Source organism: Coregonus clupeaformis, chromosome 29, assembly GCF_020615455.1.
Source record: "Coregonus clupeaformis isolate EN_2021a chromosome 29, ASM2061545v1, whole genome shotgun sequence".
NCBI lineage: Eukaryota > Metazoa > Chordata > Actinopteri > Salmoniformes > Salmonidae > Coregonus > Coregonus clupeaformis.
In genome coordinates, this window is record NC_059220.1 from 13,984,720 (window position 1) to 14,008,881 (window position 24,162).

General features: G+C 43.8%; 2 protein-coding genes across 2 annotated transcripts; one reads left to right on the forward strand and one right to left on the reverse strand.

The window, feature by feature from the left end:
- Positions 1–116: 116 nt before the first annotated feature.
- Positions 117–15,512, forward strand: LOC121544746 (proteasome subunit alpha type-6). Its single transcript, XM_041854862.2, has 11 exons — positions 117–1,150; positions 1,273–1,312; positions 1,465–1,597; positions 9,120–9,227; positions 12,578–13,032; positions 13,667–13,761; positions 13,861–13,942; positions 14,057–14,212; positions 14,723–14,901; positions 15,001–15,095; positions 15,305–15,512. The coding sequence occupies exons 5-11, from the start codon at positions 12,957–12,959 to the stop codon at positions 15,360–15,362; spliced, it is 741 nt and encodes a 246-aa protein (XP_041710796.1). The 5' UTR covers positions 117–1,150; positions 1,273–1,312; positions 1,465–1,597; positions 9,120–9,227; positions 12,578–12,956; the 3' UTR covers positions 15,363–15,512.
- A 2,223-nt stretch (positions 15,513–17,735) lies between these two features.
- On the reverse strand, positions 17,736–20,705 carry LOC121544745 (NF-kappa-B inhibitor alpha-like). The gene is made up of 6 exons (XM_041854861.2): positions 20,419–20,705; positions 19,521–19,626; positions 19,140–19,353; positions 18,867–18,955; positions 18,457–18,714; positions 17,736–18,241 (listed from the first exon to the last, which is right to left on the reverse strand). Exons 1-6 carry the CDS (start codon positions 20,664–20,666, stop codon positions 18,194–18,196), a joined length of 963 nt encoding a protein of 320 aa, XP_041710795.2. The 5' UTR covers positions 20,667–20,705; the 3' UTR covers positions 17,736–18,193.
- Between the last annotated feature and the right edge of the window lie 3,457 nt (positions 20,706–24,162).

Below are 24,162 nucleotides of genomic sequence, written 5' to 3' on the forward strand. Positions count from 1 at the left end.
AAATGATCAGCCAAAACAATTGCATGCAGATTTTGGGTCACCTGACTCCTTGTCAAAAGAATAAACCCGGTATTATCAGCTGTTAACTGGTTGTTTACTTATAGGCAATGTCAACGGAAGTGTCTTGGCACTTCCAGCTAGCTAGCTAATAATATGCTAGTTTGAACTTCACTTAACTGTTTTTGGTTCAACAGAGGCATGAGACCGCACAGCTGACACTGACAGTGTGTACAACATAATAATGTTAAAGTAGTTGGTATCGTCAACATATTTTCTGTAAAATATGGGCTCCTTCCTAATATCAAAACCAAGAAAATGTCAATTACATTAGCCCACACTTTCATCCCAGCAATGCTGGCTTTACTCCCCTAAATAATGTGATTAGTAAGCTATCAGGTAGTACCAGACTATTATGCACTAAAGGAGTGAGTAGACATGAAGGTACCAACAGGAAAGAGGACAGACAGAGGGACCTAAATATCAGAGAGAGGCCTCCTTTTCCCAAGTCAGTGTTTGCTGCTGGAACAGCTAAGATAACTGCTGAATACCAAAAGAAGAGGGCTGAGGCAGCCCTGCAGGAGGAGGAACCAGACTTCCCCAGAAAGAACAAGAGAGTGGAATCCCCAGACCACCCTCTCACTGCCTCAGAATGGGAGAGCCTCAAATTGACTTCACCGAATGCTTTGACGTCCGGATGATGGCATCAATGCTGGCCGATGGGACAAGTCCCTGCTGGACTACGTTTCCATGGATACCAGGACACTGTCTTATGAGCTGCTTCTACAATACCTCACCCTGTGTGTCGGCGGCGGCCACCACTTGTATGACATCATGAGGAGCCGGTTCATGACGTTAGACACCGGGGCCTCCAGCCTGTTCATAAAGGGCTTCAGTAGAACAGAAGGAGGCACTGACCATCCTAGAGAACATCAAGAGGGCCATCATGCCACTGCTTGGGCCCTGTATGCCGAGCTGATGGAGAAGGGCCTCATTCCCAACCAGGAGACATGGCAGGCCCTGTTCCAGTGTGGCCTCTCCTCTCTCGTCAGGGCCACGGGGACAGGCTGCAGTCCATCCTGCTCCATATAAGGGACAACCAGATCTATCCCATGGAGACTCTGGCTAAAGATATCAAAGCTTGGTTTGAGAGGTAAGTCCTGAATATAGGTTACTGAATAGGCCTACAATTACACAATATTATTGGGACAAAGCATGGGTTGTGCCTATTTTAGTTTGATGATGATATCTTCCTCTCTCCTGCCAATCTTCCAGACCAGAAGTGGAGTGGAAGCTGGTCCACCGTAGACCCCAGGTAATGACATAAACAGTCTCTTCATCCTCTTCATTAAACCATTAGACCTAATGAATTCAGAGTTTTAATCAGCACTTCATAGGTTACTTCTATAAGAAATCTAGATGGCTGAAATTATATTTTTACCTCTGACCTTTGCCCCCTGTAACCAGGGGATTGTGTCTGAGCTGCCAGGCAGAGCTGGAATTCATCCCGCTGAGTCAGGAGGAGTACGCCCAGCTCAAGGACAAGGTGATGGGGGATTTGATCCCAGGCAGAGACGTCTTAAATGAGACCACTCCAGAGGTTTGGGAAGCTCTTTTTCTTTCTTGTTTGTCTCCTTTGTGTCTTGTATCACCACACATTATGCAGATTGTCTACACTGCAGGTCAGCTTTATGTTATTTGTCAGCCAGTCCTTTTGAGTACAGTTGGTTGAACAAACACAACATGTAAAGGTATTAATTATAACAAATATTAATATTAAATATTATTAATTAATATATATTAATTAATATTATTAAATTAAAGGTAGACGGCAGAAAATATTTGCACTGAATATAATGGCCACTAGATAGTGCTAGTGTCGTGTTAAACTAATTCTGCACGATGTGAATTCAATGGCAAAGGGTTAATATTGTCAAGCACTGCAGATTTCGCCTGCATTTCTCCAGATGCATGCAGTGAGATTTGCACTTAAAAAATAAAAATGTACTCTGGCAAATTTAGGTTTTGCATTGAACTGTTCCTTTTGGTGCTGGATGTTTGGGCAAACAAATCAGCCGGGAAATGCATTATTGCATGATACGGTGTTGTTCAGGGCTGATCTTGCTTTAGTCTTAGAGTTTTCTCTACTGATTAAAATAGCAAGATGTCCTCCAAAGAATCAGGCCTGTTTCACAATTAGATGAGAGGATGGGGATTTCCAGTTGCAGGACATGTCGCTGCCCTTGTCTCTCTCTGCATCCCTCAATGAGCCCGCTCATTGTCAGTCAGCACAGCCACACATTGCAAAGGCTGGTCAATATGTAGGTGACAAAATATATTTCAGCCTTTACTGGCAAAGGCCTGTTGCACCTCATTGGCTGCGTTTAGACAGGCAGCCCAAATTTGATATTTTCTTTCACTAACGAGTCTTTTGACCAATCAGATCAGCTCAGAAAAAGAGCTGATGTGAAAAGATCTAATGTGATTGGTCAAAAGACCAATTAGTGGAAAAAATATCAGAATTGGTCTGCCTGTCTAAATGCAGTGTTTGATGATAGCTGCTTGTAGGCTCCTCTCAGGTCAAAATAATTGTACAGTATCTATCTTACCTCCATTTGTCACTGTTCCTATATGTGGTCATTTATGTTTCATCAATAAGAAATCTTCAGATACATGGGAGGAAACATACAATGTATCTTATGTACCTAATGCTCCTTAGGGCTCAGACACACCAATAACATGTACGGTCTGAGAGTACTTAGCACCTCTGAACGTAAATTGCGCACCGATTTTACATGTAGAATTTTTGTGAAAATGTTTGCAGTCAGATGTCTACCGCAGGTGGTCCCTAAAACACAGTGCGCTGAACGATTGGCAGCGATGTGCGCAAGCCTTTATACACAATCAAACCTACAGACTTAGAACTACTGTGGGGAAAACACCTTGGGTTAATTCTGTTTTGGCTTAATGGGAGCATGGGAACTCCTTTTTGTACAGATACACTACATGACCAATGTGGACACCTGCTTGTCGAACATCTCATTCCAAATTCAGGGGCATTAATATGGAGTTGGTCCCCCCTTTTCTGCTGTAACAGCCTCCACTTCTAAGAAGGCTTTCCACTAGATGTTGGAACATTGCTGCGGGGACTTCCATTCAGCAACAAGCATTAGTGAAGGGCGGGCACTGATTTTGGGCAATTGGGCCTGGCTCGCAGTCGGCGTTCCAATTCATCCCAAAGGTGTTCGATGGCATTGAGGTCAGGGCTCAATGCAGGCCAGTCAAGTTCTTCCACACCGATCTCGACAAACCATTTCTGTATGGACCTCACTTTGTGCACAGGGTCATTGTCATGCTGAAACAGGAAAGGGCCTTCCCCAAACTGTTGCCACAAAGTTGGAAGCACAGAATTGTCTAGAATGTCATTGTATGCTGTAGCGTTAAGATTTCCCTTCACTGGAACTAAGGGGCCTAGCCCGAACCATAAAAAAACATCCCCAGACCATTATTCCTCCTCCACCAATCTTTACAGTTGGTACTATGCATTCGGGCAGGTAATGTTCTCCTGCCATCCGCCAAACCCAGATTCGTCCGTCGGACTGCCAGATGGTAAAGTGTGATTCATCACTCCAGAGAACGTGTTTCCACTGCTCCATAGTCCAATGGCGGCGAGCTTTACACCTTTACAGTCGCGCTTTGCATTGCGTGATCTTAGGCTTGTGTGCGGCTGTTCGGCCATGGAAACCCATTTCATAAAGCTGCCGACGAACAGTTATTGTGCTGACGTTGCTTCCAGGGGCAGTTTGGAACTCGGTAGTGAGTGTTGCAACCGAGGACAGACGCGTTTCAGCACTCGGCGGTCCCATTCTGTGAGCTTGTGTGGCCTACAACTTTGCGGCTGAGCCGTTGTTGCACCTTGACATTTCCACTTCACAATAACAGCATTTACAGTTGACCGGGGAAGCTCTAGAAATTTGATGAACTGACTTGTTGGAAAGGTGGCATTCTATGACGGTGCCACTTTGAAAGCCACTGAGCTCTTCAATAAGGTCATTCTACTGCCAATGTTTGTCTATGGAGATTGCATGGCTGTGTGCTCGATTTTATACACTCGTTTTTTGTGACATGTTTATTTCTGGGCATAGCTTGGATATTTTTTTGCCTGCTGCAGTCATTAGCAGCACAATAGAGTTTCACATTTCAGCCCTCAATAGGCTCTCACATGAGTGACCCTGGAAAGTCCCTGCCTGCTCTGTGTTTGTGTGTGTGTGCGCGCGCATGTGTTTGTGGGTGGACTCTAACCCCCCTACATGAGTGAGTAGTTTATGAAGTGAAACCAGTGTGGGGCACCGAAAACGAACGCCTTCAGTCCTGGGGCTGGAGCGTTGCTCCTATGCAGCGTCTGTGTTTTCTTTTCAAGGTTCAACTTCTTTGTAAAGTGTGTCGCATGTAACAGTGCAAGAACAATGCATTCCAATGGAAAAGTATCTGTACCGTTTTTGTCTAGGATTCACAGATTTTAACCCACTCATTATGGTCTCTCTGCAGTGCAGCACTGCTTTGTATATTTATTTATCTTTCTGTCCCAATCAATACTTTGAGGTAAAGGCATGGCATAATCTTACACTGACAAGTAGGCCGAAGAGTTTATAGTAACATTTTGCAGCAACTTGACAGGGTTGTAGAATATAGAACCAGCAGTAGAACCTAACACAACCTGTTCCTTTTGCTTTAGACTAGACACTACTAGGTCACAGACAGACAGATGGGTGGAACAGCCAAAGTTTTATCTACAACTTTTGTTGGGGGATTTTTGTAGAATAGTTATGTGGAATGTCGCTGTGTAGCCTAATGCATTTAAGATGTAGGCTCTTCGGTGCTTTTAGACATTTTATCTTGCAGATAAGCAGTTGATAAAATTGTTTCTCCGATTTTTTCCACATGGAAAACTTAGTTGTGCAAGAACAATGAAGAAGAGCCATCAAATGTGAAAGAATCTCTTCCTACTAGGGAGAAACTCTAAGGGTACACCCAGGCATCTCCCCATACTCAATCAGGCAGTTTGAGGAGACTGTCATTGAGTGTGACTGGGTCCCATGCTCTGCCAAACCCTTTCCCTCCACAATGGAACTAGAGTGGAGATTCATTGTCTCCGTCTCCATCAAACAAACGACATCCGTGACCCTACAACCTCTGAGAATTCCCAGTTCTTCTAGTCCCATTGTGCTACCTCAACTCTCCATGACAACTGTTGTTGCTGTGGGGAGTAGATTGCAACACAACAAGCTGTGTTAATAAGGTAGAGGTGAAGGAAATGTGAAAGTAACCTCGTCCCCAGGCTATTGGTCAACTATATGTTAACGTCCTGCTTTTATCCCAGAGGCCTGAACTAATTATGTCATTAATGAATATGAATGTCTATGGCCTGAAACCGGGCCTGAACATTTCTTGAATACTGAATGTTGTTTAATTTCAAAACTTTCTCCCTTCTGCACAAAATAGGGATTCCCCAAATATTCTTCCCCTTTCCGTTCCATACAGATTTCTCACTGCAATGCTGTTAATAATAGTAGTAATAATTGTAGCTGACGCTACAAGGGACAAGTTTGTTACCTGCAAAGTCACTAGCTTTAGCCAAATAGGCTACAGATCTTTATAGCATTATTATCTGCATTTTTTATTCTCAAAGGTACAGTGCAATCAAGCAATTGGAGCCTACTTGAGGAATGGTTAGTATTTCCTGATGCAGATGCTAAGCTACAGGACTGTTTTGCAAGCAGACTGGAATATGTTCCGGGAATCTTCAGATAGCATTGAGGCGTACACCACATCAGTCACTGGCTTCATCAATAAGTGCATCGATGACGTTGTCCCCACAGTGACCGTACGTACGTACCCCAACCAAAAGCTATGGATTACAGGCAACATCCGCACTGAGCTAAAGGGTAGAGCTGCCGCTTTCAGGGAGCGGGACTGTAACCCGGACGCTTATAAGAAATCTCTCAATGCCCTCCGACGAACCATCAAACAGGCAAAGAGTCAATACAGGACTAAGATTGAATCGTACTACTCCGGCTCTGACGCTCGTCGGATGTGGCAGGGCTTGAAAACTATTACAGACTACAAAGGGAAGCACAGCCACGAGCTGCCCAGTGACACAAGCCTACCAGACGAGCTAAATCACTTCTATGCTCGCTTCGAGGCAAGCAACACTGAAGCATGCATGAGACCACCAGCTGTTCCGGATGACTATGTGATCACGCTCTCCGTAGCCGATGTGAGTAAGACTTTTAAGCAGGTCAACATTCACAAGGCCGGAGGGCCAGGCGGATTACCAGGACGTGTACTCCGAGCATGTGCTGACCAACTGGCAAGTGTCTTCACTGACATTTTCAACATGTCCCTGACATGTTTCAAGCAGACCACCATAGTCCCTATGTCCAAGGACACTAAGATAACCTGCCTAAATGACTACCGACCCGTAGCACTCACGTCTGTAGCCATGAAGTGCTTTGAAAGGCTGGTCATGGCTCACATCAACACCATTATCCCAGAAACCCTAGACCCACTCCAATTTGCATACCGCCCCAACAGATCCACAGATGATGCAATCTCTATTGCACTCCACACTGCCCTTTCCCACCTGGACAAGAGGAATACCTACGTGAGAATACTATTCATTGACTACAGCTCAGCATTCAACACCATAGTGCCCTCAAAGCTCATCACTAAGCTAAGGACCCTGGGACTAAACACCTCCCTCTGCAACTAGATTCTGGACTTCCTGACGGACCGCCCCCAGGTGGTAAGGGTAGGTAACAACACATCTGCCATGATGATCCTCAACACGGGGGCCCCTCAGGGATGCGTGCTCAGTCCCCTCCTGTACTCCCTGTTCACCCATGACTGCATGGCAAGGCACAACTCCAACACCATCATTAAGTTTGCTGACGACACAACAGTGGTAGGCCTGATCACAGACAACGATGAGACAGCCTATAGGGAGGAGGTCAGAGTCCTGGCCATGTGGTGCCAGGATAACAACCTCTCCCTCAACATGATCAAGACAAAGGAGATGATTGTGGACTACAGGGGAAAAAAGAGGACTGAGCACGCCCCCATTCTCATCGACGGGCTGTAGTGGAACAGGTTGAGAGCTTCAAGTTCCTTAGTGTCCACATCACCAACAAACTATCATGGTCCAAACACACCAAGACAGTCGTGAAGAGGGCACGACAAAGCCTATTCCCCCTCAGGAGACTGAAAAGATTTGGCATGGGTCCTCAGATCCTCAAAAAGTTATACAGCTGCACCATCGAGAGCATTCTGACTGGTTGCATCACCGCCTGGTATGGCAACTGCTCGGCCTCCAACCGCAAAGCACTACAGAGGGTAGTGCGTACGGCCCAGTACATCACTGGGGCCAAGCTTCCTGCCATCCAGGATCTATATAACAGGCGGTTTCAGAGGAAGGACCTAAAAATTGTCAAAGACTCCAGCCACCCTAGTCATAGACTGTTCTCTCTGCTACCGCACGGCAAGCGGTACCAGAGCGCCAAGTCTAGGTCCAAAAAGCTTCTCAACAGCTTCTACCCCCAAGCCATAAGACTCCTGAACAGCTAATCATGGCTACCCAGACTATTTGCACTGCCCTCCCACCCCCACCCCATCCCCCTCTTTTACGCTGCTGCTACTCTGTTTATTATTTATGCATAGTCACTTTAACTCTACCCACATGTACACATTACCTCAATTACCTCGACTAGCCGGTGCCCCCGCACATTGACTCTGCACCGGTACCCCCCTGTATATAGCCTCCCTACTGTTATTTTACTGCTGCTCTTTAGTTATTTGCTTTTGTTCTTTAACCAACAATGCATTTTTTAATTTATTTTTTAAGGTAAGTAAGCATTTCACTGTAATGTCTACACCTGTTGTATTCGGCGCATGTGGCAAATACAATTTCATTTGATTTCACAAGGGTATACAGTACTGTTGTTCTGGTGGACTTTGAGGTTTGTGTTGGGGTGTGGCGGGGGATTTCTCAGGCTATTTGCATCGCAGAGACAAAGAACTGAAAGTACTGGCCTGTTCCCATGGCTACAGTATTGTATAATAGACACTTATAAAACATGATTCGTTGAACAATGAATGGACTCTGCAGTGTCCTACTGTAATCTACTGTCTGTAGGCTGCAGTTGGTCAGTCTCGTTGCATTCTCTGGAAACATGGGGAACGTATTTGTGAATGTGATTAAATCCTTTTTTTTAAAGAAACATTTTAATTCAAAATACTTTAGATTTAGACATGAATGACCAGTATTTACCAACCTCCTACCAATGAAACATGTAAATGGAACTCTATTTCCTATGCAGCAGTGACGGCAACATTACATTTTTTACATTTTAGTCATTTAGCAGACGCTCTTATCCAGAGCGACTTACAGGAGCAATTAGGGTTAAGTGCCTTGCTCAAGGGCACATTTACGTCATTTAGCAGACGCTCTTATCCAGAGCGACTTACAGATTGGTGCATTCACCCTATAGCCAGTGGGATAAACCACTTTACACATGTATTTATTTTTTTTGGGGGGGGGGGGGGGTAGAAGGATTACTTTATCCTATGTATATGATAGACAGACCGGTAGAGGTGTGGCCTGGGGTTGGCATGTGGCCCTGCCAGAAATTCCCCCACTGTACTGTGTACTGCCAGACTCATATCTGGAGCTGGTCCACATTCCCATTGAAACGGAAACAAGGAAAGAAAAACAAGACGAAAGGGAAGGCCTGGCTGTGGAGTTCAGTAAATATTGACCAAGTCTTGCCCTGTTACTAAAGTTCATCCTTGTTGTGTATGGTCAGGCATGCAACGTGAGCTGGTGCTTCTGACTTTAAAGTCTGTTTTTGTCATGAAGTAATATTGTTCCAGCATGTGAATCCCCCCCACCCCCTTTATATTTCCCCTTAGATATGATATTTGATAGCTGTGAGACATTTTAAAAGCATCATAAAAATTACAATATTACATATGATATGCACAAACATTTAAAATGGAAGCACAAAGCATTTCACCAGATATTTAAACCAGTAGCTTGTGAAACCAAATGTTTCTCCCTCTCCTAGGAGCTGGAGAGCTTCAAGAACTTTGTCAAGTGGAAGCCGGCCTTTGTCGTGGTCATAGATGGACTCAACGTTGCCAACATGTGCATCAAAGGGAACCAGTCGCAGATGGTGAGTGCTCTGCCAGATCTCTCATATCTGGCGGTGTGAATCCAGAATATATAATTGTCATGAGTTAAGGCAAGGCCTTGACTATTTTCTTAAGGCAGCGACCTGCCAAACTTAATGGAACAACAATCCATGCAAGATGGTACGGAATGTTCAGAGCCTAGGTTGGCATTGTTGATCTGACCATAAGATTCGACACATAAGGTTGAGATGTGCTATTGATGTGGTTTCTGTAGTGCTATTAGACTGCACCCGATGGAATCTCCAAGTCCCAGTCCTGCCCTCTCCTGCCCTGCCCTGTACTGCCCAGCCCTCTCCTTCCCAGCCCTCTCCTGCCTTGCCCTGCCCTCTCTGCAGTAGCTATTTGATTAGAACATAATGCACACCCACCGCTGGTGTTACCACTTCCAGTTGGCAAGGCAACAGCTCATGTTAGTGTGTTTAGGTTCATGCTGACTCAATGTTAGTCTTCCTCTGTCTTCCAAACTAAGCAAACCATAGTCCGTGACACTCAAAAAGCAATCGCCATATACAGGGGGTGGATTTCCTAAATCTGGACTTTTTATATTACTTGAGTGGTCGAGCATCAGTCATCATCATTAAAGCAAATACTCTCAAACATTAGTTGGGTTGAATCTGTGGGAGAAAAGTACTTGTTGATTTTCCAATATAAAGAATAAGGCTTGAATCACTGAATATTACCTAATTCATAGTTACAGAATGGTATATTTGTGACTCAGTACAATAAGTAATTCTGAACAGGATGTACGGTATCTCCATCTCTCCTGTTGCCACTAGTGGGTGATATGGAGCACAGCAAATATAGATTCATAGATTAACATTAAGATCACTTTATTGGTCAGTTGCACACAAGGTCCAACCAAAATGCGATTTCTGCTTTTAACCTAACCCCTCAGAAAGATACATATACAGGTTTTGGAGAGGTGCGGTTGGCTGCCACACTGGGCGCCCAAGGAGCTGTTGTTGTGGGGGGTTGCTCAAGAGCACAACTGCAGGCAATGGCATCTAGGGTCTCTAACCGTTAGGCTACCTGCCTCCCCCTCGAATAGACCCCTCGGATAGAGCCAAATACAAATAGCCTGAAAGGGAACATCTTGAATTTCAATGAAGTGACTTAGTTGTAATGCCAGTCCACATAAGGTACCCATGTTCTTCCCCCACTTGAGACAAAGTGGAGATGGCATTGTCACAGCTGCAGGGTGATGTGGGAGGCTGTTGTTTAGAACGGATCCTGTGGGAAAGATGGGTATATTGTTTTCATAGCCGAACATAGCCTAACCATACTCTGTGGGTTTCTATCTGTGCTCTGTAAGCAGAACCCTCAGTCACCACAGAGTCTGACCACACAGTGTGATTTAATAATGACACTCCTTTTCCTCCCTCCACCTCCCCACAGCTGTGTAGCATGTTGTTTCTCTGACAGGTGAAGTGAGCAGGAGGGACTGTGGCCTCAGGTCACTGACTGCATAGAGTAGATATGAATCACCTGTTCCCGGTTTCAAATACAGGACTTCTGTGTTTGTATAAGTGCAGCACAGGGAGTTTTATTTCAGCACACCTACAGACCCTGATGCCTTATTGAGGGGGGTTTCTCTCCGGTTCTCACATGACTAATATCAGTATTTCAAGTGTGTGTATGTGGTAAACTTTATGTGTGGTGGTGACTTCCATCCCAGTTTTGAGCCACATATCCCCAACCCACGCGTCTGTAGCCTCAACCACATCAAACAACCAGACATGTAGGCATTTTTGTGTGTGAAACAATTAACCTACTATTAACAGTTATTTGCAATAAGCAATGACATTTAATATAGAAATGATTGTGTAATTAAATAATTATTCATGATTTATTTATTCTTGCTAGAAGAGAGAATGAGAAAGTGAAATGGATACAACAATGAGATGAGAAGTATAAATGACTTCAGGTTACAGGTTAAAGTTCATGGCTCTTTTCTCATGCTTTACTTGGTAAACCTTATACCTGCTGCTCCAAGCTTACTTCCCCCATGATGAGTTAACAGAAAATAGCCACACCCACCGGCTGTTCCCAGGTCAACACTTCCTCATCTAGAGTGGACAGAAAGAGAAGGTGTGGTTAGGGCTGTTGCTGTGACCAGATTTTCCTCCACACCTGCAGTCATGAGTCATGACCCCGGTAAAATTCTACGTGACCATTGAGTCATGGAAATCTTATTTTATGCACTCTGGACATGCATTAGTAGTACCCAACTCGCTAACGATCATCAGGTAGCTAATGGCCTGGTACTCAGGGCTCTATTGTCCCTCTTACCACTGACATCAATGCAAATGCAATCGAAAAGCACATCAAACACTTATAATCAAAACAGTATGTGCTTTTAAAACTCAGCTCACTGTCATTCATCAATTTGAAGAAAGAAGTTCAATAACAGGTTGAAGCTGAGTGGAAAACATGGTCATTGTGGATATTGTTTCAAAGCCTAACACAATGAAATGGACAGCACTTTCTAATGTGATGATTCATTCCAAACACCCATATGCATATTATACCTTATGCATAGGCCGATATACAGTGCATTCAGAAAATATTCAGACCCCTTGACTTTGTCCAAATTTTGTTACGTTACAGCCTTATTCTAAAATGGATTAAATGATTTTTTCCCCTCCTCAATCCACACACAATACCCCATAAAGACAAAGCGAAAAGGTTAGCAAATGGATAAAAAAAATCAGAAATACGTTATTCAGACTCTTTGCAATGAGACTCGAAATTGAGCTCAGGTGCATCCTGTTTCCATTGATCATCCTTGGGATGTTTCTACAACTTGATTGGAGTCCACCTGGGGTAAATTCAATTGATTGGACATGATTTGGAAAGGCACACACCTGTCTATACAAGATAATGCAGGAGTGGCTTCGGGACAAGTCTCTGAATGTCCTTGAGTGGCCCAGCCAGAGCCCAGACTTGAACCCGATCGAACAGACCTGAAAATAGCTGTGCAGCGATGCTCCCCATCGAACCTGACAAAGTTTGAGAAGATCTGCAGAGAAGAATGGGAGAAACTCTCCAAATACAGGTGTGCCAAGCTTGTAGCGTCATACCCAAGAAGACTCCAGGCTGTAAACGCTGCCAAAGGTGCTTCAACAAAGTACTGAGTAAAGGGTCTGAATACTTATGTATTCCAGGTGAGAGTAAAAGGGAGATGGAGCTTGGTTATTTATTACAAATCAATGCATAAATTAATGTTGTCTACATGAGGACCTAAAAGGAACATTGATAAAGAAAGAAATACAAGGCATGTGTATGTTTGAGGTTATTATAATTCTTGTGGTGTTCTGTTACTTTTTTCCAGAGGATATCAAGTTATGACACCATTGTCCAGACAAATGGAAGCTCCTGGCACATCCACTATGATGAGACTGGGGCAGAGGAAAGGACCCTGCTTCTGTTTGATCTTCACAAACCGTAAAATACAGTGTTCCTTAATGAAACTCTATAACGTGAAAAAATTATTTAAAAAAGACTCAATCACTTTTAGTCCTAGATTATTAAAAAAAATTAAACATGTATTCAGTAAAAGTGTGTAAACCACGCCCCTTCGATTGACCCAGACATTAATCTACTGTTTCCGAGAACTACTTCCGGTGGTCATTGTCGTGCTTTTTTTTTTTCCCTGAGCAGTTCTAGTTTCAGTTTCAACTTTTATACAAATTTACTTGTTTACCAACACAATGTCCAGAGGGTCGAGTGCAGGATTTGACCGACATATTACCATCTTCTCTCCGGAGGGCAGACTCTACCAAGTCGGTTAGTATGGGATCGTTATGAAGAAATGAAAGAATACTAACTTGCCCAGTCATCACCGGTAGCAAACAAACGTAAGCTAGTAGCTAGCTAGCTAGTAATGTTAGCTAGCTTAAGGAACTGGTTACTTAAGTTAAACATATTATCTCTAGCTAGCTGTTTTATTATGTCAGTGAATGGATAAAGGATGTTAACATTGTCAGATCCTAACGCTTAAGTAATTGAGTAGGCTTGCTAGCTAGTAGCTAATCAATTAGCAAGTTAGCCAGCTAAGTAGCTAACCTAGCTAACGTTCAAATTTAAAATATGTCAACAGTTCATGCTGCGCTTGAAGTTCGCTAACTTAAGAACTACTCGTGTAACGTTATTTGACAGAAGTAGACACTTTAACAAGTAACGTTATAGCTTATGGCTATAGGAAGTTAGCTGTCTAGTAAGGAGTTGTTGAACATTTTGTTATTGTCATTCGTGGAGTGACTTGGCTGCAGTTACAGCCTTGGTCAGAGCCCCCTCTTTTGTGGTGAATAGCCTCCATCATGGCTATGCAGTGACAGCTTTGAATCTGTTATCTCTCACCTAACCTAAAAAACAGTCTGGAGTGATGCATAATTTTTTCCTGTTCTGTTTATTTCCCCAGAATATGCATTCAAGGCTATCAATCAAGGTGGCCTTACCTCATTAGCTATCCGAGGACAAGACTGTGCAGTTGTAGTCACACAGAAGAAAGTTCCAGTAAGAACACCCTTCATGACTAATTCATTACTCTGTTATCTATATGCAAATGACATGTTATGGGCTGTAATGAGATGGACTCTTAAATCTCTCCCACAGGACAAGCTTCTTGATGCCTCCACAGTCACACACCTATTCAGAATCACAGAAAACATTGGCTGTGTCATGTCTGGAATGACGGGTGAGAAACATTTTAATGTTGAAATATCCAATACACACTGAATATTAACTTCATGGAGTGTATTAATACATTTCTGTAATAATGACTAATAATCACCGATTCATTTGTGTTCAGCTGACAGCAAGTCTCAAGTCCAGAGAGCTCGCTACGAAGCAGCCAACTGGAAGTACAAGTACGGTTATGAGATCCCAGTGGACATGCTGTGTAAGAGGATGGCTGACATCTCTCAGGTGTACACACAGAACGCTGAGATGAGACCTCTGGGTTGCTGTAAGTGTTACAATTTTGTCTCAATTTTTTTTTATACCAGTGTAGCTCAGAAGTTTGAAGATTCTTCAACTATAAGCGGTTTCAAATTATTGGAGGTGAACAAAACCTGCTGGTTTAAAATGAACAGTACGACTGTTGTTCCTCACTAATAAAAACGACAGGACAGCAGAGTCCCTGCCCATCTTCTGAAAACCCTACCTTAAATAAGACATCTGTCTTATCCCCCCTCCCCCTACAAAACTGCACTTCTCTTTTCCTACTTGCACTGACTTTGCTGATAACTTCTTTATTGAGGAAAAATGTACTTATTACGGCTGTGATATGTGGTTCTCACCTACCTATCTTAAGACGAATGCACTAACTGCAAGTCGCTCTGTATAAGAGCATCTACTAAATGACTAAAAAGTTTTGAAAAATGCAGAGTAAGAAAGTTGCATTCTTAGCTAAGATGCTTTTAGTTTTGGCCTTCAGACTCACTTAATGCATTGTTTTTTAAATCCATTGTTGCAGGCATGATAGTGATTGGTGTGGACGAGGAGTGTGGTCCCCAGGTGTATAAGTGTGACCCTGCAGGATACTACTGTGGCTTCAAGGCCACTGCTGCTGGGGTCAAACAGACAGAGGCCACCACCTTCCTGGAGAAAAAGGTCAAGAAGAAACTGGACTGGACCTTCGCGCAAACAATTGAGGTAAAATACCATACCCCTTGGCATGTAGAATAATACAAACTAAATGAGCAAACTAGTCCCCTTTGAAGTAGTTTGAGTTTCATCCTCTTCTGTTTACAGACTGCGATAACTTGTTTGTCTACGGTACTGTCCATTGACTTCAAGCCCTCCGAGCTAGAGATTGGTGTCATTACAACTGAAGACCCTAAATTCAGGTGAGTCCATGGGAATTGTTTAATAGTGATGGAACTTTTCAAAGCTTGGTGCAGAAAATAACATAGTAAATAGAAATGTCATCTGAAATTTTATCTTTTTTTGTTTGTTTATTGTGTAATCACCAAGTATACACTGGACAGAAATGGGTTACGTACAAAGAACCAGGCATCAGCAGAATCAGTATTTGTGTCTCCTTCTCCATTTACAGGATCCTGACAGAGACCGAGATCGATGTCCACCTTGTGTCCCTGTCAGAGCGAGATTGAGTTTTTCCTTATGTTCCAGTCTAGAGGGGAGACTACCCTAGAAAGATAACAGAGAGCACTACCACTGATCTTCAGAACGGAAGTCCCGACTTCTTTTTTGCTGTACATTTACGCTGTTCAATTAAAGAGAATGTTTTTGAGAAACTCAAATCCTGGTAGGTTTTCTTTCCCCATATAGATATGGTGCATAGATCCAAAGCCTTATTCTGACCGTTATTTGACACCATGAGTGTGTGTGTGCTATAGAAATCCCTGAATGTTATTTTACTTAATAACAAAGGCAAGTGGTTTCAGATCTTTTTAAATAAATTATTGACCACACTAGTAGCTTGTGAGATTACTCAACAGCTCAGTACATTAGTGATGCAATACAATAATATTTGAAGGAAGTTGAGAAATGGGATTGAAGATCCCCTTAATACCTGTTCTAGACTGCTGGTTGTGCAACATTCTTGAAGTGGTTGTAAGCAGATGTGCATTATAAACTTGATACTCACATCCTCAATATCTTATCAGATTTTTAGCAATCACCTCAAATTACCTAATCTTTGACGACAACCCGTTTCCTCAAGCAGCACATCTATCGTAGCTCTTTCCCTTCCTTACGACAGGTTCTACAGTGCATTCGGAAAGTATTCAAACCCCTTCCCTTTTTCCACATTTTGACAAGTTACAGCCTTATTCTAAAATGGATTAAATAAAACATTTTCCTCATCAATCTACACGCAATACCCCATAATGACAGTTTAAAAAAATTACATTTACATAAGTATTCAGACGCTTTGCTATGAGACTTGAAATTGAGCTCCGTTGCATCCCGTTTCCATTGATCATCCTTGAGATGTTTCTACAACTTGATTGGAGTCCACCTGTGGTAAATTCAATTGATTGGACATGATTTGGAAAGGCACACACCTGTCTATACAAGACAATGCAGGAGTGGCTTCGGGACAAGTCTCTGAATGTCCTTGAGTGGCCCAGCCAGAGCCCAGACTTGAACCCGATCGAACAGACCTGAAAATAGCTGTGCAGCGATGCTCCCCATCGAACCTGACAGTTTGAGAAGATCTGCAGAGCAGAATGGGAGAAACTCTCCAAATACAGGTGTGCCAAGCTTGTAGCGTCATACCCAAGAAGACTCCAGGCTGTAAACGCTGCCAAAGGTGCTTCAACAAAGTACTGAGTAAAGGGTCTGAATACTTATGTAAATGTTTTTTTTTTTCCTGGGTATTGTAAATATACATTTGCAAAGATTTCTAAAAACTTGTCTTTGCTTTGTCATTATGGGATATTGTGTGTACATTGATGAAGGGGTAAAAACGTTTTAATCCATTTTAGAATAAAGCTGTAACAAAATGTGGAAAAAGTCAAGGGGTCTGAATACTTTCCCCTTCATGAAGACAGTCTGGATTTTCCATCCGAAGGCTTTGTCATTTCACCTTGTCATGCCGAGTCATATGAGCCTCTCTTATTCCCCCTCGGGACTCGTTTCTGAATGGCCTGGCTGTCCCTCTGTTTCCTGATCACTTAGGGCTTTGAGGGAGCATGCTATGACTAAATAATTTGCCTTCACCTGCAGATGTTTCTTTGAGAATGCACCACTGAAAAGTAGAGCGACAGGGCAAAATTACTCATCTTTGTAGTATGAACACTAGTAGCTCAGTGGTAGATTCCCATGAGCTTTTAAGCTTGTACTTATACGCATGACGATAACCACACTGACACTAGTCTCAGATTTTTACAAGATTGTTTGTACACACACACAGATAATCAAAGTTACTGTATAGTCCTGTGTAGCTCAGTTGGTAGAGCATGGCGTTTGCAACGCCGGGGTTGTGGGTTCGATTCCCACGGGGGCCAGTATGGAGAAAAACAATTTATGCACTCACTAACTGTAAGTCACTCTGGATAAGAGCGTCTGCTAAATGACTAAAATGTATATCCCTCATCACGTGACCTTTGTTAATCACATTATACAGCTGAGAGTTCCTCATGTCTGGAATGCTCTGACTCCCCAGGGAAGTGTTTCACCGCTACAGGAAATGCCAGTATACTCAGCTATTATAACAATACTAATTACCTATACAAGTCTATGGATAGATGTTACAGCTCATCATATGGCTGTGACTCATTCACAAGCCTGATAGACCAGTGTCTTGGGACTTGAGTCCCTTATTCTGTTCAGGCATTGGTGATATGCCATTTTATCTGCATAATAGTGTGTTAGTTTTGAACACTGACCTTTCAGCATCTGTGTAATTTATTTAACATATTAGCATGATTCAGTCTCGTAGAGAGGATGATTGATGTTCTGAAAAAGTACTGTATTTTTTCATCAATCTCCCACAGATGGAAAAGCACTAGAAATCAAGGCAATGTTAAATATGTATTGTTTTAATTTAGTGGAGTGTGTGGCTTGCTTTACCTTTCCACAAGCAATGGAAAGCATTTACAATATTGTCAAACTTTACGCATTAAAAAATATATAAATATTTGTATTCACATCCATTTACAGTATAATACATGCAGGTGTTATTACATCGTTGGTTGGATGTATGCTTTGTGATAATGAGTCTCTTTCAGAGCCATAAATACTTATTTATTGGCATCCATTTTGTTTATTTGGCATCTTCTCATTGGTTCACACTGTCCATCATCACTATGTCAGTCTGGGGTGTTGTACCCCTGCTGTACCAGTCTTCTGTCATCCTCTTCCTCTGAGGTTGGCACCACTGCTGGGCATGCAACTGTACCAAAGCTAGAGCCTGTGCACAGATGAGCTTCTCTCTCTGTCGGTACTACTGTTCTTTGGAGGTTCTGTGGTCTACTTCTTACTTGCGCCCATTCCATTGAATGTCATCATACCAACATGTCACCTGCTAAAGGAAAGGAGAAGGTGGATTAGAGCCAAAGTTAATTGATGACTATCTAAAACATCTAATCTGCTCGGTTCATTCATGACATACAGCTAGATATGCTAAACTGTTTTCACAGCTCAGTATCACTACAGAACTATATGGCAAAACCCTACCCTACATATTAATCACACACAGTAGCGATGCTTCACAAACTCACAGAGTTAAGTCACACTCACCTCTTCATCATCAGACTGTCCCTCTTCCTCACTGTCCTCAGACTCACTGTCTGGCAGTTCTCTCAGCTCCTGAGCCGTCAGCTCATACAGTTCCCTTTGGATGGCGGCGTTCTGGCGTCCGTAGGTCAGGTGGTATGGCGTGTGACCTCCATAGGTCAGGCTGTTGACGTTCGCCCCATTACTGACCAGGAGCAGCACCAAGTCCAGGTTCTGTAGGTCAACAGCCAGGTGGAGAGGGCTGCGGCCATTGCACTGCTCCTGTAACACCAAGGGACAAACAAGTGCCAAATAAGTTAACGGGAAATACACATCATTTGAATGCTTTTTATTAAATGTGGATGACATAATGAAATGAGTGGACTATTGTGAGGGTAGGGTTGAAGAAAAACTTAAGTTGTTGCATAGCGTACCTGTGCATCGATGTCAGCTCCGAGAGCCACAAGGCTCTCCACTAGCGAGAGGTAGCCATGGATAGAGACCAGATGCAAACAGTTCTGACCTGAAACAGAGAGCAGAGGAAGACCAATGGTCAGAGAACAGGATAACACTTTACATTAAGTTGTGTAGTAACTGTAATTACTGCAGTTGTTAAACATTAATTTAGTAATTGCTTAGTTTCAGTATGGCCACAGGTTCCCCACCAGCTGAAATAAGTAACAGAAAATAGACTACACGTTTCTTACCACTGTAATTTGGCATGGCCATGATGGCTGGGAGCTGGGTAGAGCAGCCCTGGATTTGGGTGAGGACACTGAAGCAGGTGAGAGAGCCCTTCCTGCAGGCGATGTGAAGGGCCGTGTTGCCACTGCTGTCCACTAGCGTGGGGTCACAGCCAGCCTTCAGGAGACGCTCCACTATCTCAGCCTGCTCTGTGATCACAGCCAGGTGGAGAGGAGTCTGTATGGGGGAGGAGGAGCGATATGGTTAGGAACTGGAAGTATGGGTCTCACACACAAACCTTTTATTGTATGTGTGCATCTACTTCACTCGCTCTCTCTCGTACATACACATACACCTTGTATTCTACCTATGCATCTATTTGTGCAGGTTTTAGCAGTATTTACCTGTCTCTGGTAGTTATGTTGATTGAGGAAAGGCTCATTGCATGACAGCTCTATCATCTTCCTTGCACAGTCCTTGGCTTCATGGATAATGGCAAGGTGGAGAAGCCTGCATAGATAAAAAAATTAAATAAAATAAAAAGGGGATTTATTTTTTAAATGCTCAGATTACTCAACAAAAAAATGAACATGAATATGACATGTAGGGGGTTACATTTTTGAATGAGAAAACGGCAGCACTTCATAGGCGTCACACTTTCTTCCCCTCAAGCTATTTCTACTAGTGGTGGCTTGACGCACTGGCGTGCGTTGCTGCGCGTGGTTTCTGGCACGAGGCCTGGGACTTTCCCGGCTGGAGCAAAGTGTGAGCGCTGCCTATTTGACCCCCAGCCATAGTACATTCCGTTCTGATAGTCTTTTGTTAACGTAAAGTCCACAATGACCATAATATTCACTCTGACGGTAACTCCCCCCAATACATTCCTTGTGCATTGTTTAGAAGCTGCTTTGCATGCAAATGCAATAACTTTTGCACACAGGAAGACACCACAATTGCGCAAAAATTACTCAACTACACAAATATGCGTTCAATTGTTTTTATATTGTCACATACACCGGATAGGTGCAGTGAAATGTGTTGTTTTACAGGGTATTGCATAGTAGTAAGGCGCCCCTGCCGCAAAATAGAGTTAAGTGCCTTGCTCAAGGGCACATCGATTGATTTTCACATTGTCGGCTCGGGTATTCGAACCAGGACCTTTCGGTGACTTGCCCAACGCTCTAACCTTTAGGCTACCTATATAGCGTAGAAATAACAACAATAATGCATTATTTATAGTAGACTTGGACATGGAAAAAATACTTGAATGTCCACAGATTTGATTATAGTTTCTCAACGTACGTGTCTCCATCCTCTGAAACTTGTTCCTTCCACGGTTCATTGCTGCATTCGTCTCTCTGCGGTGGGGAACAATCCACACGAAGACGCTCGAGCTCACCGGCGACAACTTTATATTCCTCTTCTTTGAGAGAGTCGAGGCCACTGTCCAGCCGCTCTTCATTGATAGATTTCACTTTTTCATCCTTAGAATGTCGACCATCAGTATTACAATCCATGTGGTTGAGGATACTCGCTCGATGAAGGTCCATTGACACTGGCTGCTGTGTTGGTTGTCATTCAGAACTTTACATGCACCAGCATTAAATTATAATAGTGCTCGAGGGGGAGGAGTTAACACAGGGTGGGGGATTTCCAGGCGGATTGCAGACTCACATATTGCAGACTATATTTAAATTCTTCATTTCCATACTAAACATACCGTTTAGCCAACATGAAACGAACCCCCTTAAAAAACCAACATATTAGGTTTATGTTAGAACATTGCAGAGGGCATTTTAAGTTTTATTTAGAAATGTGCATAATCCTACATAAAATGCAAAGAATAGCCTAAATAAAACCAAAACAATTCACTCATGAAATTGATTAAAAGTCAACAAAATATAATTTAGCCTGATTATAATGCATGGAGTTGGCTACTTGCAGAATAGATCATATAGCCTATTGGCTGGGTAGGCCTGTCAATACGTTCTATTTTTTTAAATATTTCATCCCTCTGTACAATGATAGGCCTAATTACATAATACATTTTAGTCATTTAGCAGAGCGACTTACAGTTAGTGAGTGCATACATTTTTATTTTATTTTCATACTGGCCCCCCCATGGGAATCGAACCCACAACCCTGGCGTTGCAAGCGCCATGCGCTACCAACTGAGCTACACGGGACTAATGACAGACAGAGCTGCGTTACAATTAGGAAATATTCAAAGGGAACTCCTGTGTCTACTTACAGTGCATTCGGAAAGTATTCAGACCCCTTGACTTTTTCCACATTTTGTTATGATGCAGCCTTATTCTAAAATTGATTAAATCGTTTTTTCCCCCTCATCAATCTACACACAATACCCCTAATGACAAAGCAAAAACAGGTTTTTAGAAATGTTTGCAAATGTATTTAAAAAATGAACTGAAATATCACATTTACATAAGTATTCAGACCCTTTACTCAGTACTTTTTTGAAGCACCTTTTACAGCCTCGAGTCTTCTTGGGTATGACGCTACAAGCTTGGCACACCTGTATTTGGGGAGTTTCTCCCATTCTTCTCTGCAGATCCTCTCAAGCTTTGTCAGGTTGGATGGGGAGCGTCGCTGCACAGCTATTTTCAGGTCTCTCCAGAGATGTTAGATCGGGTTCAAGTACGGGCTCAGGCTAGGCCACTCAAGGACATTCAGAGACTTGTCCCGAAGCCACTCCTGCGTTGTCTTGGCTGTGTGCTTAGGGTCGTTGTCCTGTTGGAAGGTGAACCTTCACCCCAGTCTGAGGTCCTGAGTGATCTGGAGCAGGTTTTCATCAAGGATCTTTCTGTACTTTGCTCTGTTCATCTTTCCCTCGATCCTGACTAGTCTCCCAGTCCTTGCCACTGAAAAACATCCCCACAGCATGATACTGCCACCACCATGCTTCACCGTAGGGATGGTGCCTGGTTTCTTCCAGACGTGACACTTGGCATTCAGGCCAAAGAATTCAATCTTGGTATCATCAGACCAGAGAATCTTCTTTCTCATGGTCTGAGAGTCCTTTAGGTGCCTTTTGGCAAACTCCAAGCGGGCTGTCATGTGCCTTTTACTGAAGAGTGGAATCCGTCTGGCCACTCTACCATAAAGGCCTGATTGGTGGAGTGCTGCAGAGATAGTTGTCCTTCTGGAAGGTTCTCCCATCTCCACAGAGGAACTCTGGAGCTCTGCCAGAGTGACCATCGGGTTCTTGGTCACCTCCCTGACCAAGGCCCTTCTCCCCCGATTGCTCAGTTTGGCCGGGCGGCCAGCTCTAGGAAGAGTCTTAGTGGTTCCAAATGTCTTCCATTTAAGAATTATGGAGGCTACTGTGTTCTTGGGGACCTTAAATGCTGCAGAAATGTTTTGGTACCCTTCCCTAGATCTGTGCCTCAACACAATCCTGTCTCTGAGCTCTACGGACAATTCCTTCGACCTCATGGCTTTGCTCTGACATGCACTGTCAACTGTGGGACCTTAGACTGCTCTTCTCTGTGTCACGGAGGCTCTCCGCACTGCTAAAGCTAACTCTCTCTCCTCTGCTCTTGTCCTTCTAGACCTGTCTGCTGCCTTTGATACTGTGAACCATCAGATCCTCCTCTCCACCCTGGGCATCTCCGGCGCGGCTCACTCTTGGATTGCGTCCTACCTGACCCAGTCGCTCCTACCAAGTGGCGTGGCGAGAAGCTGTCTCCGCACCACGTGCTCTCACCACTGGTGTCCCCCAGGGCTCAGTTCTAGGCCCTCTCCTATTCTCGCTATACACCAAGTCACTTGGCTCTGTCATATCCTCACATGGCCTCTCCTATCATTGCTACGCAGACGACACACAACTAATCTTCTCCTTTCCCCCTTCTGATAACCAGGTGGCGAATCGCATCTCTGCATGTCTGGCAGACATATCAGTATGGATGACGGATCACCACCTCAAGCTGAACCTTGGCAAGATGGAGCTGCTCTTCCTCCCGGGGAAGGACTGCCTGTTCCATGATCTCGCCATCACGGTTGACAACTCCGTTGTGTCCTCCTCCCAGAGTGCGAAGAGCCTTGGCGTGACCCTGGACAACACCCTGTCGTTCTCCGCTAACATCAAGGCGGTGACCCGATCCTGTAGGTTCATGCTCTACAACATTCGGAGAGTACGACCCTGCCTTACACAGGAAGCGGCACAGGTCCTAATCCAGGCACTTGTCATCTCCCGTCTGGATTACTGCAACTCGCTGTTGGCTGGGCTCCCTGCCTGTGCCATTAAACCCCTACAACTCATCCAGAATGCCGCAGCCCGTCTGGTGTTCAACCTTCCCAAGTTCTCTCATGTCACCCCGCTCCTCCGCACACTCCACTGGCTTCCAGTTGAAGCTCGCATCTGCTACAAGACCATGGTGCTTGCCCACGGAGCTGTGAGGGGAACGGCACCTCCGTACCTTCAGGCTCTGATCAGTCCCTACACCCAAACGAGGGCATTGCGTTCATCCACCTCTGGCCTGCTGGCTCCCCTACCTCTGCGGAAGCATAGTTCCCGCTCAGCCCAGTCAAAACTGTTCGCTGCTCTGGCACACCAATGGTGGAACAAGCTCCCTCACGACGCCAGGACAGCGGAGTCACTCACCACCTTCCGGAGACATTTGAAACCCCACCTCTTTAAGGAATACCTGGGATAGGATAAAGTAATCCTTCTACCCCCCCCTTACCCCAACCCACCCCCCCCCCAAAAAAAATAAATAAAAATAATAATAAAAAAACTCTTTGTAAAGTGGTTATCCCACTGGCTATAAGGTGAATGCACCAATTTGTAAGTCGCTCTGGATAAGAGCGTCTGCTAAATGACGTAAATGTACAAATATAGACAGGTGTGTGCCTTTCCAAATCATGTCCAATCAATTGAATTTACCACAGGTGGACTCCAATCAAGTTGGAGAAACATCAAGGATGATCAATGGAAACAGGATGCACCTGAGCTCAATTTTTAGTCTCATGGTAAAGGGTCTGAATACTTATGTAAATAAGGTATTTCTGTGTTTTATTTTTAAT